The sequence below is a fragment of the Mixophyes fleayi genome, chromosome 2 (assembly GCF_038048845.1).
Source record: "Mixophyes fleayi isolate aMixFle1 chromosome 2, aMixFle1.hap1, whole genome shotgun sequence".
Classification (NCBI taxonomy): domain Eukaryota; kingdom Metazoa; phylum Chordata; class Amphibia; order Anura; family Limnodynastidae; genus Mixophyes; species Mixophyes fleayi.
The window spans coordinates 125,576,518-125,591,916 of NC_134403.1; the positions used below are offsets into that span (position 1 = coordinate 125,576,518).

Genomic DNA, 15,399 nt, shown 5'->3' on the forward strand with positions numbered 1-15,399 from the left:
GGTGTGACACAACTACATGGTCAGAAACAAGGGTATAGCATACTTACCTACTTTCTTCAGCTCTCTTCCGGGAGCCAGCCAGTGGAGGGGGGCGTGAGGGGGCGGGGCGGCCAAAATCGCGTCATTTCGGCCCCGCCCCCTGTGACGTCATGACGCAAATTGCGTCATTTGACAGCGGGGGGCGGGGCTAAACGCCGCGATTCATCGGGAATCGCGGCGTTTGGGATCTAATTCTGCCCACTTCACTAGGAAGTGGGCACTTCCTAGTGAAGTGGGCAGAATTCGGGAGATTGCCACACTCGCCCGGGAGTCCGGGAGACTCTCGCAAAATGCGGGAGTCTCCCGGACATTCCGGGAGAGTTGGCAAGTATGGGGTATAGATGTTCTTTCTTTTTGTTACAGTGAAAGTCTCTCCTATTACAAACACTTATAAACTATGTGTAAACTGGTCCTGATTATAATTGGCAAGACATATCTATTATATACAATTTACCTTGGAATACTAGTCCTACCTAGAAGAGGACATGTGTTTATTCCTTTGCGGTTTTAGTTCCCATTTATTGTGCATTCAGTTTTCACCACAATACAGTACATACACCTATATTACAACCAGACATCTATTCATTTAACAGTTTTGTTTTTCAGTCTCTATTACTATACTATACTATATATATACTATATATATATATATATATATATATATATATATATATATATATATATATATATATATATATTATATATAGCATTATTCAATAATAATAATTATTGCTAACAGTACAATACTATGACACGTTGTCATACTACCTCCACTAATGTTGTAATGTTGTAATCTTTTTGTCCCCTGTGTGATTCCGTAGATTTTGCCATTGGAGCCTATGGCATTCTGGGAAATGTAGTTTCACGGACTTAAAGTCTGATTGCTTGCAATGGCTACCTTGTAGTAGGTAATGTGTGAGTTGTACCTTGTATTTAGTTATATTGTCCAACTTCATGGACATACCTTTATGTTTGGTGGACTGTAACTTACGAATGAGATATTCCAGCTTTTAAAACAGCAGCTGTCATTCGGTGTATACACCGAGATATGTATTTATAGCGTTATGAATTTGCTTCTATTTCGGTGTGTATGGTTCCACACATCAATAAATGAATGTGTATGTCACTGTAAGCAGTCTTGCTTGTGTTAATAATTGTAGTTAGTTATTCGTTTTACAGCAGGATTCATTATTAGGTTCGTTGTTTGAAGTGAAATATATGTATTCTTATGTACTAAGAAGACACATGTACTAATAGTTCTCTGCCCACACTTGTTAGCTGGTTTATTGTGTAACATCCTATTAAATGCTTAGGACAATAAACCATTCTACCTCTATTGTTTATAAGGAAAGGGATCTTACAGTTATATGCCTCTCCACAATCATACCTGACATATGTTTTTATTAATAGTTTATTGAATTTGAGGAATGAGGGCTGATGCATTTGTTAAGCAGGTTAATCCAGTTAACTACAAACACACTGCACTGTTCATTTTTGAACCATGCCTCTAGTAAAGCAAAAGAGGGTAACATGTATCATCATCACCATTTATTTATATAGCGCCACTGATTCCGCAGTGCTGTACAGAGAACTCACTCACTTCAGTCCCTGCCCCATTGGAGATTACAGTCTAAATTCCCTAACACACACACATACAGGGAGACTAGGGTCAAATTGAGAGCAGACAATTAACCTACCAGTATGTTTTTGGAGTGTGGGAGGAAACCGGAGCACCCGGAGGAAACCCACGCAAACACGGGGCGAACATACAAACTCCACACAGATAAGGCTATGGTCGGGAATCAAACTCATGACCCCAGTGCTGTGAGGCAGAAGTGCATGTATGATTTAGTTGTTGTTTTTTTTTTTTTTTCATAATCACTTGCCACAGTATTTCTTAAAACGGAGACTAAAACATAGAATTGGGACACATGGCTAAATGGCTGTGACTTTATAAATTGAGGGGTGTTCTTGAGAAACTGTTCCTTGTCTTACAGCTTTAGATCCAGTGCCGTAAACCTCCCAGGTTGGAAATAAAAGATGTGAGATTGCACACGCTTTCTGCCACAGAAAAATTGAAGATTACAGGCTGTCATGATCTCTGCATTGGGCAGAGAACAGTAACACAATGATTGCTAGCACTGGCTCCAGTGGACTTTGTAAGTATAAGGACACAACATTGCTCACTCATGCAGATGTATTAATGTAAAAAGCAAAAAACTTAAATCACACTTTCCCTGCCCTGCTGATTTTATTTGTGGTGCCTGGCACATGTTTAAATAAAGTGGCTTGTTCAAGGTCACAAGGAAAATGTGTTTATACCTCATTAACAACCACCATGGTCTAATGACCGTATGAGAGAAAATCTATATACTGTACCCAACACATGACATTTGCTATAAATATATATAATTCTAATTATTTGCTTTGTCTGCAGTAACAAGCAGTTCTGAGCTCCCCTAAGTTTATTTGCCTGTTTCCATAGATTATATTTATAATTCATTCTAGCATATCACCACAGGAGAGCGTTATGAACTATTTTAATTTCCTTCCCTTTCAAGGATTAGCAGAAAAGATGGCCATCTCAATCTAGGCCATCTCAATTCTCGATATGTAAACCCAAGTGTTTTGAATCTGTCTAATTGGAATAACTTGATAGGACAGAGCACCTATTCAAACAAGCCAGATTAACCACTTGCTGCATGTATATAAGTGTCCTGTTATATAAAAAAAAAGAAACCTGACTTTTGGGGCTATGTGGGGACTGGTGCTAATTGTGGGAATGTTACTTTGGTAATAATCACTGGGATATTTCTTTCCTTGTTTTGTCCATTTTCTATTTATATGCTGGTAAAAATAAACATGTATTTAATATGCTATCAAAAGAGAGCCTAATATGTACTAAAAAGAATACAAATGCTTGGATAACTTAATAAATGAAAAAGTTATCCACTTTGGGCCCCGGAGTGTTTCACCCAATATGACCTGTCTGCTTTTCTCATTTTCCCATGCATCCTGCTCAGACACTAGATCCAGTGCATGATGAATTATATGAAAGGTCAGTGATGACATGACCAAGGTTTCCAGAGAATGTGAAAGACAACTGTGGCTGGTGCACAGGAATCAAGGGCTGTAAACACCATTTTTGTTGCACTAAGGCACAGAGCACCAGGACATACATTTTACATATTTATGCAGGAGTGCTGGTAATTGTGTTTGAAACCAATGCATTGCAAAGATTAGAAGGATCAAAACTTTTTCTTACAGAGTTAAGGAGACAGTGAAAAGTAGTTGTTGACAAACAAGCATAAAGCCCTAGGTCAAAGATCTAGCAGCTTGTGGTGAAAGCTGTTTGGGGATCGGGGAGTTGAGGAGCCAGAGATCACTCCAAACATGTCCAAACAGAGTTGAACTATTCTTGGGCTGTTTTAAAATAATAAACGACTGGCCTGATTTTGCATTAGTGTGTACGCTACATCGATGAACGATTATCGTTCCAAAGCACATTGTGTTGTTTGATTTGATTTTTAAACCGGACTAAAAATCTCGTTCAATGATGGAATGAGGATGTTCTAATTCTGCAGTGTGTATGCATTCAGGACCTGTAGTGTCCATAGATATCTATGAAGTGTGCAGAGTCACGAATCTTTTAAGCCGATAGTTATGAGAGATGAAGAGCACAGATCTGAAGGTAAATCGTGTAAATGTGTTTTGTGTATACACATGAATCGGCATTAAAGATCGGGCCTTTTTTTAAAAAAAAAATTTAATCACTGGTAAAATCGTCAGCTGTATTTTTTTTTACAAGCATTAAGAATCTTTTGGGAGTGAAGCTTATAATATTCCTCAACCACCCTCTTAATCTCACTACATTACCCTATTACCGTCTGTTACACAATTTCACACAAGACAACTACCCCCTGACCAACATTGTTGTGTGACAGGATCACTTAGCTTATGAGTCACTTTTACCTTTGCAGTCTGGCTGGGCCAAAATGTAAACTTAACCTCGTATCAAACTGCCATTGTCCGATAGATTGTAAGCTGGGCCTTCTCACCTCTTTGTCTGTTTTACCCAGTTTGTTTATTAGTTTATTGTGTTTGTCCCCAATTGTAAGCGCTACGGTATATGTTGGCGCTATATAAATAAATGATGATTGTAAAGCGCTACGGAATTTGCTGGCGCTATATAAATAAATGATGATGATGTCTAGAAGGACAACTGTGATCTCCACGGTACACTAGACACACACTTTTATTTGTTTGTCTACCAGATGGAGTGCTTTCTATAAAAATGAGATTTAATTTGTGTTTGCACTATTTATGTTACCTAGAGTGTATAGTTGAGCATTAAGGGTGCCAAGGGTGCCATCAATATAAGTTAGTAGCCTGTAGTGTCAAAAATCTCTTTACTCAGAAAGAAATATTTTCTAAACAGTATCCCCATTCCGTTATGTTTTGATGGTCCAATAGCCATGAAAAGTTGTTAGTATTGTTAAATCAGAAATTGTGAGGCCTTGAATGTGTTTTCTATATTAATACTACATCTTGTTGTAAAAGGAGTTGGGGAATATAGGGTAGGTGTCTTGGCACTCCCACTGACTGAGGGTAAGTTGGGGCAGCTCAGAAAACATGCTGAATTCCTTCTGAATGTGTTGTCTCCAGCAAACTTAGAATACATCCACCATTTGGTGCCAAAAATGTCTTAACCTTGCTACTAATTCCACAATTCTTATAGTGTGACCCATGCTAAAATGCTATATACTTACATATAGAAGTACAAATGAACCTTATTTGACCGTATTGATAAGTATGGCCATCAAACAGATTACGTGTACTAAGTGTAACATATAGAGCTCCAGTAGAAGAGTAGGAATAATCTGCCACTATCTCCCTTTCAGAGAGAGAAATGGAGTCAAATAACCATTCTGTGAATCTAGAAGTTCAAGTGGAAATTCCCATCTATCAGTGATGTTTGGTCTCCTAAGGAGGGACTTGGTGGAATTCCTGCCTCCTGGAAAATGCTGCTTGTGATTAATCTGGTAATAATTGGAGTTTTTTGAGAGAGGGCTCTACAGAGCCTCAGGAGGTTATCTTTAATGTGGCAGAAACATCTCTTGGTACCTTGGCTGAGAGACTTCAGGTTCTAGGGATCTGGTGTATTCTAACTATTGTGAGATCCAACTCAGAGGATTTAGGTAGCAACTCCTTTGCAAAAACATATGAAAAAAACCTATTTAAAAGAGCGACTTGCTCTATGTCTTGTAAAACTGTTTTCCCACTTTATCATTTAATGACCTAATACTATAGTAACTCTTTTGCTAACATGATTTCTTTTTTACATTTATTAATACATTCCTTGTATTTCCCTAAGACATTTTCAGCCTCTACTAGTCTTAGCAATTTAAATGCTCCTCCCCCTTATTACCTCCAGTACTTTTCATTTAATCACTTTGGCTGCCTTTTGTGTCTGGAAATTTTTACATTTTACCATTTGTCACCTGTGCTTTTATTTAAAGTACTATTTCCCATTCTACAAGCTTTAATGCTTCTCTGAGCTAAACTCTAAAGTTTGCCCTTCTAAATTCCACAGCAAGGAATAGGGTGCTAAATAAAGGAGTCTGTGAAATCCAAACCAGAATATAGAGCAGGGATAAATTAACACAAATTTCCATGAAACTTATAAATGTTACAAAAACATACAGGTTACTCCCTTATAAATTAGAGGTGGCTGAATGCACTTGTTAGCAGGTGCTAAATCTGTAAAAGAGAACTGCAACTAAGTGTAGTATGTTTGTATATGTTGCATATTATAAGTATATCCCCTCTCAGATCAGTAGCCAAATGGATGTAATGTACAAAGCAGAAAGGGCAATATATAGTGTATTAATATCAAATAAAATTAATCAACAATAACAAATACAAGTACATCATATTAATACAAGGTAAACTTTTACGAATTTCAAGTCAAAATTCTTTAACTTTCTCCAGTAATGGACGTCTGCATTGCTGAAAAGCAGATATTCCAGATGTCATTGTCTACTATTCAGTCCTGTTTTTTCCCATGGGGGACTTCCCAGGACAGAGGATCTTGGGCTTCTTGGGCTTCTAGTATTGTTTTCTGTAACGCTCAGTTAATCTAATGTAACAGATGCTGAGGTTTCCTGTAAATGCACTGTAGCCCGGGGTTTGTGGCTTGTATAGGATTCATCACCCTTCTAAGATTCATAGTTTTTGTACCTCGCTTACAAAACTTTTTATTGAAATGTTAACTGCTGTGATCACTATTACCTAAATACCCCTTCACCTGTACATTAAATAAAATATCTGATCTATTAGATACTACTAAGTCCTGTAGAGCTACCTCTCTATTTGGTTCTTCTACCAGTTGTGGAAGGTAGATATCCTTTAAAATAGGAAAAAAATCCTTTTCCATAACCACTAGGTTTATATCCCAGTTATATCTGGATTATTAAATCGCCCATGAGGAGGAACACATTTTTATTTTATTTGCATAAATAATCTTAAAGACTTTATATCAGATAATAATCTTCATAGATATTGTCCCACTTGGCCGGTCTTAAACATGTTTTTACATATAGGCAATCCCTACCTCACTTTCATCTCTCTCCTATCCTTCCTAAATATGCTATGTCCATCCAAATTTATTGCCCAGTCATTGTTTTACAATTCTCTCTTATGCCCACTATGTAATAATTATCTTCCACCATCAATAATTTTAATTCACCTATTTTGTTTGGACAATTTGTCAGTTTTTCTGAAAATCTTCTTTTCACACACCATATTGGTCCTTCTAACCCAGTGATGGGTAACCTGATATGCTTCACTGGCCTTCTAACCCAGTAACACATTGAAATAATACATAGGAGAATATGCAATAACATACCAGCAGGTATTTTAATGTAAGATAAAGAAGTGTCGCAAGCTGTAATAAACAAATCTGAAAATGCAGAAAGGAGCTGGGGTCGCAGATTAAGGTTTGGAGGGCCGCATGCAATCCTAGGACTCTTTGTTGCCAATCACTGTTCTAACCTCTGCCTCTCCTTCCATATTTTCTTTGTCTAATCCCTGTCTCTACATTATATTGAACACTTTTTCTATATTCATCCTCTTTCCAGTCCTAGTTTAAAATCTTCAGCCATGTTCTTCCCCGGCAAAACTGCACCCTCCCTTTTGAGGTACAGCCTGTCCCTACAGTACACCATTTAGCCAAGAGATAAATTGGCTCAGTTCTCCAAACCTTCCTTCCTATACCGACTTTCAGGCACTTATTTATCTCCTTAAGCTCCTGCTGGTTTTCAGGTGTAGCATGTGACAGATGTACTATTTCAGAGAAATCTTGGTTTGAAGTTTTCAGCCTAATTTTGTGAAATTGTTTTTAAGGACCATCCATTTACCTCTTACTTTGTCATTGGTACTAATATGTTCCATGGCAACTGTGTCATCCCCAGACCCTCCCTATGCACTATAACATAATCCACTATATGCCGAACGGGAGCACTTGGGAGATAGCAAACTAAAGTCTTGGCAACAGATGACTTTAGCGGTACTAATAAATGAATATCCCTTGAACCTGTCTGGTCTTCGCTGCACTCCTGTTCCTGTTTTTACTGGACCAATTTCCCTGGTTTCTAGTGGACATAATCAATGCAATTCGAGTGTAGTACTACAAAGGACTAATGTGATTCCAGTTGTAGTAGAGTACTAATGGACAGCTTCAAACTACAAAGAAATATTTTATTTTTAAATTAGATTTAAAACATCAGTGTACAGAAATAAATTGCATACATTTTATAGAAATGTATTACAAAGAAAAACAAGAGTAGAGATACCTTGCTTTCATACTTCCTTGTGTTGAACTATGTTCTTATCAATTGTGCTTTTCAGAGAGTTGGCAGGAAAATTAAATGCCTGTTGGCCTTGTTTTTAAGTCAGTGTTTCTTAACTCCAGTGCTCACGCATGTCCCGACAACTCATATTTTCTGGATTTCTTTAATTGTGCACAGGTGACTTTGTCTACTTGACTTTGTCAGTATTTATCCCACCCGTTTCACAGACAGAAATCTTGGGTGCATCAGGACTGGAGTTAAGAAACACTGATTTATGCTGTAGCCTCAGTTAAAAGCAACAAACAGTAGCAGCTGAAATCATATAAAGGTAATTACACAATTTTTTTTCTTTATTCTCTCACTCACCTTACTGACAATGCAGTAAACCACAAGAAAGATCAAAAATATACTTAGTTTACCTTGTGCCACCCCACTCTCAATAAGCCTCTATTTCACAAGAATAAAAAGTCTGAATAGTCGTAAGCAAGCATTTTTAATGTTGGCCTCAGATGGTATGTATACTGGTTAAATGACATTACTGTTTACCAGAGAATATGTGTTTGCCCGGCTCTTTACTCTCTGTCTATTGTTCTGCAAGTGCATCTGCCATGATTGAGAGGCATCATGGTCTGCTATGCTTATCTTCATTGGTTGCTACAAATTAGACATCCAGGCTAACCAAGACACGGAGTGTGGTTGAAAGCTGTCCCATGGCCTCTCCTAAAAAAATTATTATCTATTATACTGTCATGGTTGTTCTGCCCGGAGGTGAAATTAAAATGATAAATTAGCTTGACTGGTAAATCCTTTTCCATGAAATCTCCATATATCATTCTTCATTTAAAAGGACTTTTTATTGCTATCAAATCTATCTCCCTTCCCCATTATATTACTTTGGATGTTTATTCTGCCAGAGTCCAGGACATTCTGCCTTGTATTGCTTCAGTCGGACAGCAGGAGAGATCCCAAAATTTGGCTGAAAATGAATGCTGGCTGCTGAATAGTGTTGGAGAAACTTTGCAGGTTGTACCTGAGATGCTTAAGGGTAGGGGCTTTTAGTCACTCAGGATGACTCATGGAAAATGAATGGTGGTACTGGAGTATGGAGTGAAACTCAGTGGGGCTACTATATTCAATAAGCCTGAATGAGTTGTGGATTCTGATGAACCTCTTTTGGTACAACTGTTGTTCTCGGCTATTGACTGACTGGTAACTTAGTTTGCACAAGCAGTCTTTCGCTCTATAGATCCCTTTCATCAACAGTCAGTTTACAAACATAAGACTGCCATTGTTGGAAAATATTTGGGATGTGGGCCATTTAGGATATACCCATGACAATGCCATGTGTAAAACCCCCAGCAGTATTGCGGGTCCTGGTAGACCTCGCTGATGCATCTGGCACTAGCTGCCATGGCTTGTTCAAAATCTACCCATTCATACTCTGAATTTCATATTTGCAATCCAGTGGTACCATATGATGTCAGTGATTGAGCAGTCAAATACATGGTAGATTTGCTAAATAAACCAGCCACTATGTCTGTGTATGTAATATGCATAAAGTATTTTTTATAAAAGTTATTTAGCAGTGTTTCAGCCCCTAAGCTGCTTAAATAACTGGTTATTCAGGACATGACATAAGGAAATGCTGTGACAGACTCCCTGAAAGGGCTGCTATGTAAATTGTGTTTTTAGAAGTAACTTCTCCTTCTATTTATTTACATATTGTTAGGAAAATTCCTCTCATTGTTGAAATGTAGCTAAGAAATTGCAAAAAGACAGACGTTTACAAAACATGCACAGTTGCTTTAATTTTCTAAACACTACTCAATAAATGACAGAATCTGGATAGGCTATAGTACCTTTTTCCTGTGCACCGGTTGTAGTAAATGTCCCCTATTTATTTGGGCTATGCTAGTGCTGCATGTTATCCAGTTGCTGACTGTCTGCCTACTTGTAACAGTGGAGCAGTGTCCTCCTAACTCTACACAACCATTTTAAAATAGCAAACAGAAAATTGCATTGGCACTTACCTGAGAAGCAGCGTTATTGCAGCAAATACCGTTAACTTCCTCGTTTGAAAAGAAAATCCTGTGTCGTCATTGAAGTGGTACCGCAGAGAGTGACACCAGCAGGGGTCAACTTCAGGGCATTGCTGGAGAAACCTGTGGCAGGTCTCTGCTGCTATTTAATAGCACTATTAAATGTTTTCATGGCGTCATTTAGTGCTGGCAAAAGGAAAGACGGATCAAACAATATGGGTCTTCCCAAGTTAAAAATTAATAATAAGCAATCTATTTAGAAAATAAAAAAAGTTGTGTTTTTGTTTTAAATAAAAAAAAGTAAAAATAAATACATGCTTTCATTTACAGCCCTGTCACTAAGTCAAATTGAAAATAAATTAAACATATTCGGTATAGATATATGTGGGAGAGCATATATAATCTGTAAGCCAATAGTCACTTAAATTAATGGGCTTACACTGTGCAAAAGTAACAAAAAGCAGAATGCAAAAATATATTAATAGATATTCCATGATACTACCAAAAGAGAGACCTAATTGTCCACAGAAAAGCAAAATAAACTTGTTTCAACTTTAAAAATGAAAAAAAGTTTAAAGCTGCACTACCACCTGTGGAACAAATAATGTGCTCCTCACTTGAGGCAGAGCCTCTCACAGCCCTGTTCGAAAACCTGGGAGGGGGTATTGTGAGCAGTAGGAGCAACTCCCCTCCCCCACTTTAAAATGGCAGTGAAGAGGGCACAGCATTGATTTGTTTAAAGAATCATCATGGACCTGGGGAAAATGGCTGCATTCAGCATACCCCAAGGGCTTTGGCTCGGTTAGTAGCATGTTGGTACTGTTTTAAAGTATGTGGTAGTGCAACTTAATTATTTCCAAGAAAACAGACACTTCCTAAACTTAAAAATTTGCTTTGTTCGAGAGGGGGAGGAGTCCCTCTGGTTTGTGTTTAAATTTGATTTTAAATGTGTTTCTTTACATACTGTTTGTACCCACTTCAAAAGATTTGGTGACCTTCTACAGGAAAGATGGGAGCAGGAGTAAAATGCTTTACATGAACACATCCTGTACCTGTGTACCTCCATCCTCTTTTCTTGTTAGTTATTAAGAAATACTGTACTCAGGGGCGCCAAGAATGGGTAAGCAGGTACAAAGTATTGGGCGCAGGCCTGTCTGTGTAGCAGGAGGAGCCACCAACCTGCTGCAACCATGCGCCCTTACAGAAACTATGGAGGGGGCTCCAAGAATTTGCTGTACCAGGAACTGAAATTTCTCACCTGATCTTGCTTTTGTGGGGGCGCGGAGAGTTAGGCTGTTGATTAGTTCTGGGTTTCAGAATTTCATACAGGTCAGTATGGATATGAAGTGTTTTAAGATGCTGTTGTTTAACTGTACTTCTTTCTCTTGTAAATCTTTGCATGGACAGAGGTTATTCTACCATGTTTGACTACAGTTAATGATCTGGCATTTCTTATCAACTACACATTCTTGCTATATGCCTTGACTGGCTATTCTTTTGACTACACTTATGTGAGTCAATGTTGAAGACAGTGTGTATGTATATATGTATATATGTGTCTATATGTGTGTGTGTGTATAATATAAGATTCTCAAATATAAACTGCGTACAATTGATACACTAAACATGGCTTATCTGTATAAAGTCTTTGCTTATTCCTCTTCAGTCTGCTTGAGTGATATCAATTAAATTCAAGTCCAATGTGGAAAGGAGGATACATCTGAGGAAAAACAAGAAGTGGCCACACCTGTGGAATAGTCTAAAAAACCTTTATTACACCAATGGTTAAAATCCTTACAATAAAATGAAGATACTATCGCTTATCGGGTCCATAAATGGATGAAGATGGTCTTCTTGTGAAACACGACACCGGGTCCAGACCGAAAGTGACGTCATTGGAAGTTCGACAAGTAGACAGTCTAAACTCTGAATGGAAACGGCGTGTGGGAGACCGCCCTATATGTTTCATTGCACAACTTCACCAGGTTGACAACTGAAGAAGTTGTGTAACTAAACGCATAGGGTTGCGACCAATGTAGTAGATGCAGTGTCTTCAAATGGCATGAGAGTGCTGAGTTTCTTGGTCCGATATTGAGACTGGATAAATCCTTGAATTTGAAGGTATTGGAAGTGCATAAAAGCAGAGTGGTAATATTTAGTACGTATATTGTCGTACAGCATAGGGACTGATTTGTCCATAATGTGGTCAAATTTGTGTGATTTCCATTGCCGGGAGACCTTAATAGAGTGGCCCAGAGAGGGGTGAAGGGTAAGGAGCCAAGTCAAAACTGTGGTTGACCAAATCCCATGCCGCCACGGTGAATGATATGGACGGCCAGACGTAGACTGAGGAAGGCCTATGGATCTTAAGAAACCAAAGGAGGTAATGAAAGGGGCTTGTATAAAACCAGGGCGTTTTCTATAACTACCCATTTTTTTATGGCCTCGGTTATTATGCCAGGAGATGACGTTGGCTGAGCTGGGTGATAAAATAATATTTGGAGATGAGGTCGGGAGTCCGAGACCCCCACGAGTCTTTAGATCTGAATAGTAATAATTTGCTTAGTCTGGGTTTCTTGCCACCTCAGATGTATTTGTTGCAAGAGGACTAGAGGGCCGCAACAACATGTGTTGGTATTTGGACCGGGAATGTTTGAAAAAGATAAAGGAGGCATGGGAGTACATTCATTTTGATAACGTGGATTCTCTCAAGCCAAGAGATATACAGTGGTTGCCACTTAGAAAGATCCTGTTGGATATGGGCTATCAGAAAGGAATAGCTCGAATCCTGGAGTAATGTTTAGTAATTGCAGTCCCAAGGTATCTAATGTAGTGGAGGTGTCACTAAAATTTGAAAGAGGACTGCAAGCTTTCCCGGGTTATTTGGGGAACATGGAGGGCTTCGGACTTGGAATCATTTACTTGTACTCTGAAAGAGTTCCAAATCGTGACGATTTGGTCATGAACTTTGAGAAGGAAATTATGGGGTTAGTCAATGTTAAAAGCACGTTGTCAGGGAATAACTATATTGTGACAGTATGGACTGCATATGCCACCCTGTCTGTTGTTGCTGGGAACCGGCTGGGCTTACACAAACAATGACACTTCCATACAAAACACATCCCAATACACAAAAGACCTCCATGCACAAAGGCCTATTGTATCGAATATATACATCAGAAATAAGGCATATCCTTTAGTAAGGTTAAAGCAGAAAAAACTAATTTCCACTCTGGTCTCAGAAATAACGATTTCCTATCTCAAAATATACACAATATCAAAAGTAAGGTCATTGGTAATTATTTAAATAAGCGCCCTGCGCTATTTCCTTTAAATAAATTTATACCATAATTTATTTATATGTGATCCAGTCACAGATATCTTATAGTGGTTGGGTCTGAGTCGTATGCCAGTTATGTCAGGGTTAAGATGGATTCTAGCCGCCAGGGGTTTAATGCAGAGGGCCCAAATATAAAAGAGGAGATAATGGGCAGCCCTGCTGGGTGCCGTTGCGCAAACAAATACCTCCGGAGATCTGGCCGTTTGTCATGATCTTTAAGGTGGGGCTCCCTTATAGAGCACAGGTAGCTTGCAGGAACCGGCTCTGGAAACCATACATCTTCAACGCAGAGAACATAGAGGGCCAGGAGACTCATCATCATTTATTTATATAGCACCAGCAGATTCTGTAGCGCTTTAGAATTGGACTCTATTAAACGCTTTTTCTGCGTCCAGTATGGCTGAGGGGAGTTTTTTTAATTTAGGTCATTAATTAGATTAGTCACTTCTATGAGTTTTATCAGGGGCCTGTCTGTTGAGGATAAACCACACCCGATCTGGGGCAATTAGATTGGCCAGAACCGCGTTCATTCTGTTCACCAAGATTTTGGCGAAAAGCTGAATGTCTCTATTGAGGAGTGAGATAGGTTGAATGTTAGAACATAGCTTATGGTCTTTGTCAGGTTTTGGGATAACGATGATCGTGATGGTAGTCGAGTCTGGATGAAAGCCGTCACCATGCAGGACAGAGTTAATGAGCTGGGTAAGTCTACGAAGTAACTTAGGAGCAAAGGTCTTATAATATGTCATGGGCAGGCCGCCAGGTCCTGGAGCTCCAACCAATGAAGACTCTCTACTTTTTTTTTCCGGCCGACAAATGGCTTAAATCATCTCTGAGTTGACTCAGTCTATCAAGAATGGGCGTTAGAGTGGGTGCGTTTGTGATGCAGTTCCAGGGAGTGAATTTGAGAGGTCAGTACGGTCAGTGACTTACTTAAAAATTTCTCTGTGACGTACTGCCTTGTGCACTTCCCAGGTAGTAGAGAAAAGAACGTCTTCATTGATGTTACGCTCAAAGTATTCCGTTAGTTTACTGTTCACTATATCCCGAAAGTGGGGGATCTTGAGGAGTGTTTGATTAAGTCTCCATGAAGATCTCCTGCTAGCGGGAGCGGTGAAGTAAAAAACGGCTTCTGTAGCCGAGTGGTCAGACCAGGATTTAGAGTAAATAGAAGCAGACATAAGTTAAGATTCCAGCGAGGGGCAGCAGAGAAGTAGATCGGTTCTAGAATTAGAATCGGGTGGGTGGGAATAAAAAGTGTAGTCTTTATCGGTAGGGTTCAGGGCCCGTCACTTATCATATAGGCCTGCCTTGGCCATGTGTTTGTTGAGTGGTCTAGAGTCCGGGGTGTAGACGCCCATAGGGGACATGCCAGACCGATTGAGGGGTTGGGAGAGGACTGTGTTAAAGTTTCCCCCTAACAGGACTGAGTGGTGAGCGTGTAATTCACAGGAAAAAAGTATGGAAAAAGGAGGCGTGACCCATATTGGGTGCATAAATATTCACCAAAGTAATTGAAGAGGAACCTATCTTCCCCTGGAGGATAAGAAAACGACCTTCTTCGTCAATGACTGTTTTAGAAATTGTTGGCGGAACTGTTTTACAAACCATAACCTATTCGTTTTTTTATACACACACACCCACTGCACAGAAACACTAAATTGGACAGAAGTGGAAAGTAGAAACAAAGGGAAGCACTGACCCATGGACCAAAACACCCCAAGCAAAGTGAACTGAATAATCTAGCCTGTTGAATATTATTGATCTTACAGTAACACTCCACAATGTGAAAATCTGTCTTACACTTCTAGTCCTTAAACCTGGGAACATTTGAAAGAGGTTTGCTTAAAAAATAAATAAAAAAAAGTAAAGATACCCATCATTTAAGTATTCAGTTGCCTGCTGCATGTTCTTAAAGACCCCCTATAGCATAGTGTTTTACAGAGAACTGCAACAGAGTTAAAAAAAAAACCAAACAAACCCTGACCCAATAGTCCTGGCTCTCTGCATATTCCATTATTATTATCGTAGATTTGTAAGCGCCATACAGTATGGAAATCAGTACATGCATAAAACGGACATACAAGGTGGCCAGAATAAATGCAGACATGAAAACAAAGGGTATGAAGGA

At 39.0% G+C, this 15,399-nt stretch overlaps 1 protein-coding gene across 2 annotated transcripts in view; it reads left to right on the forward strand.

Moving 5' to 3' along the window:
* Nucleotides 1-861: 861 nt before the first annotated feature.
* Nucleotides 862-15,399, forward strand: part of UBAC2 (UBA domain containing 2) — a 176,167-nt gene continuing 161,629 nt past the window's right edge. The window contains exons 1-2 of one of the 2 annotated variants that reach the window (XM_075199948.1): nucleotides 862-947; nucleotides 2,037-2,198. In XM_075199948.1, coding sequence (XP_075056049.1) covers nucleotides 2,168-2,198 — 31 coding nt within the window. In that variant the 5' untranslated portion in view covers nucleotides 862-947; nucleotides 2,037-2,167. The remainder of the gene's footprint in view (nucleotides 948-2,036; nucleotides 2,199-15,399) is intronic. The other variant, XM_075199949.1, reaches the window with a different exon arrangement.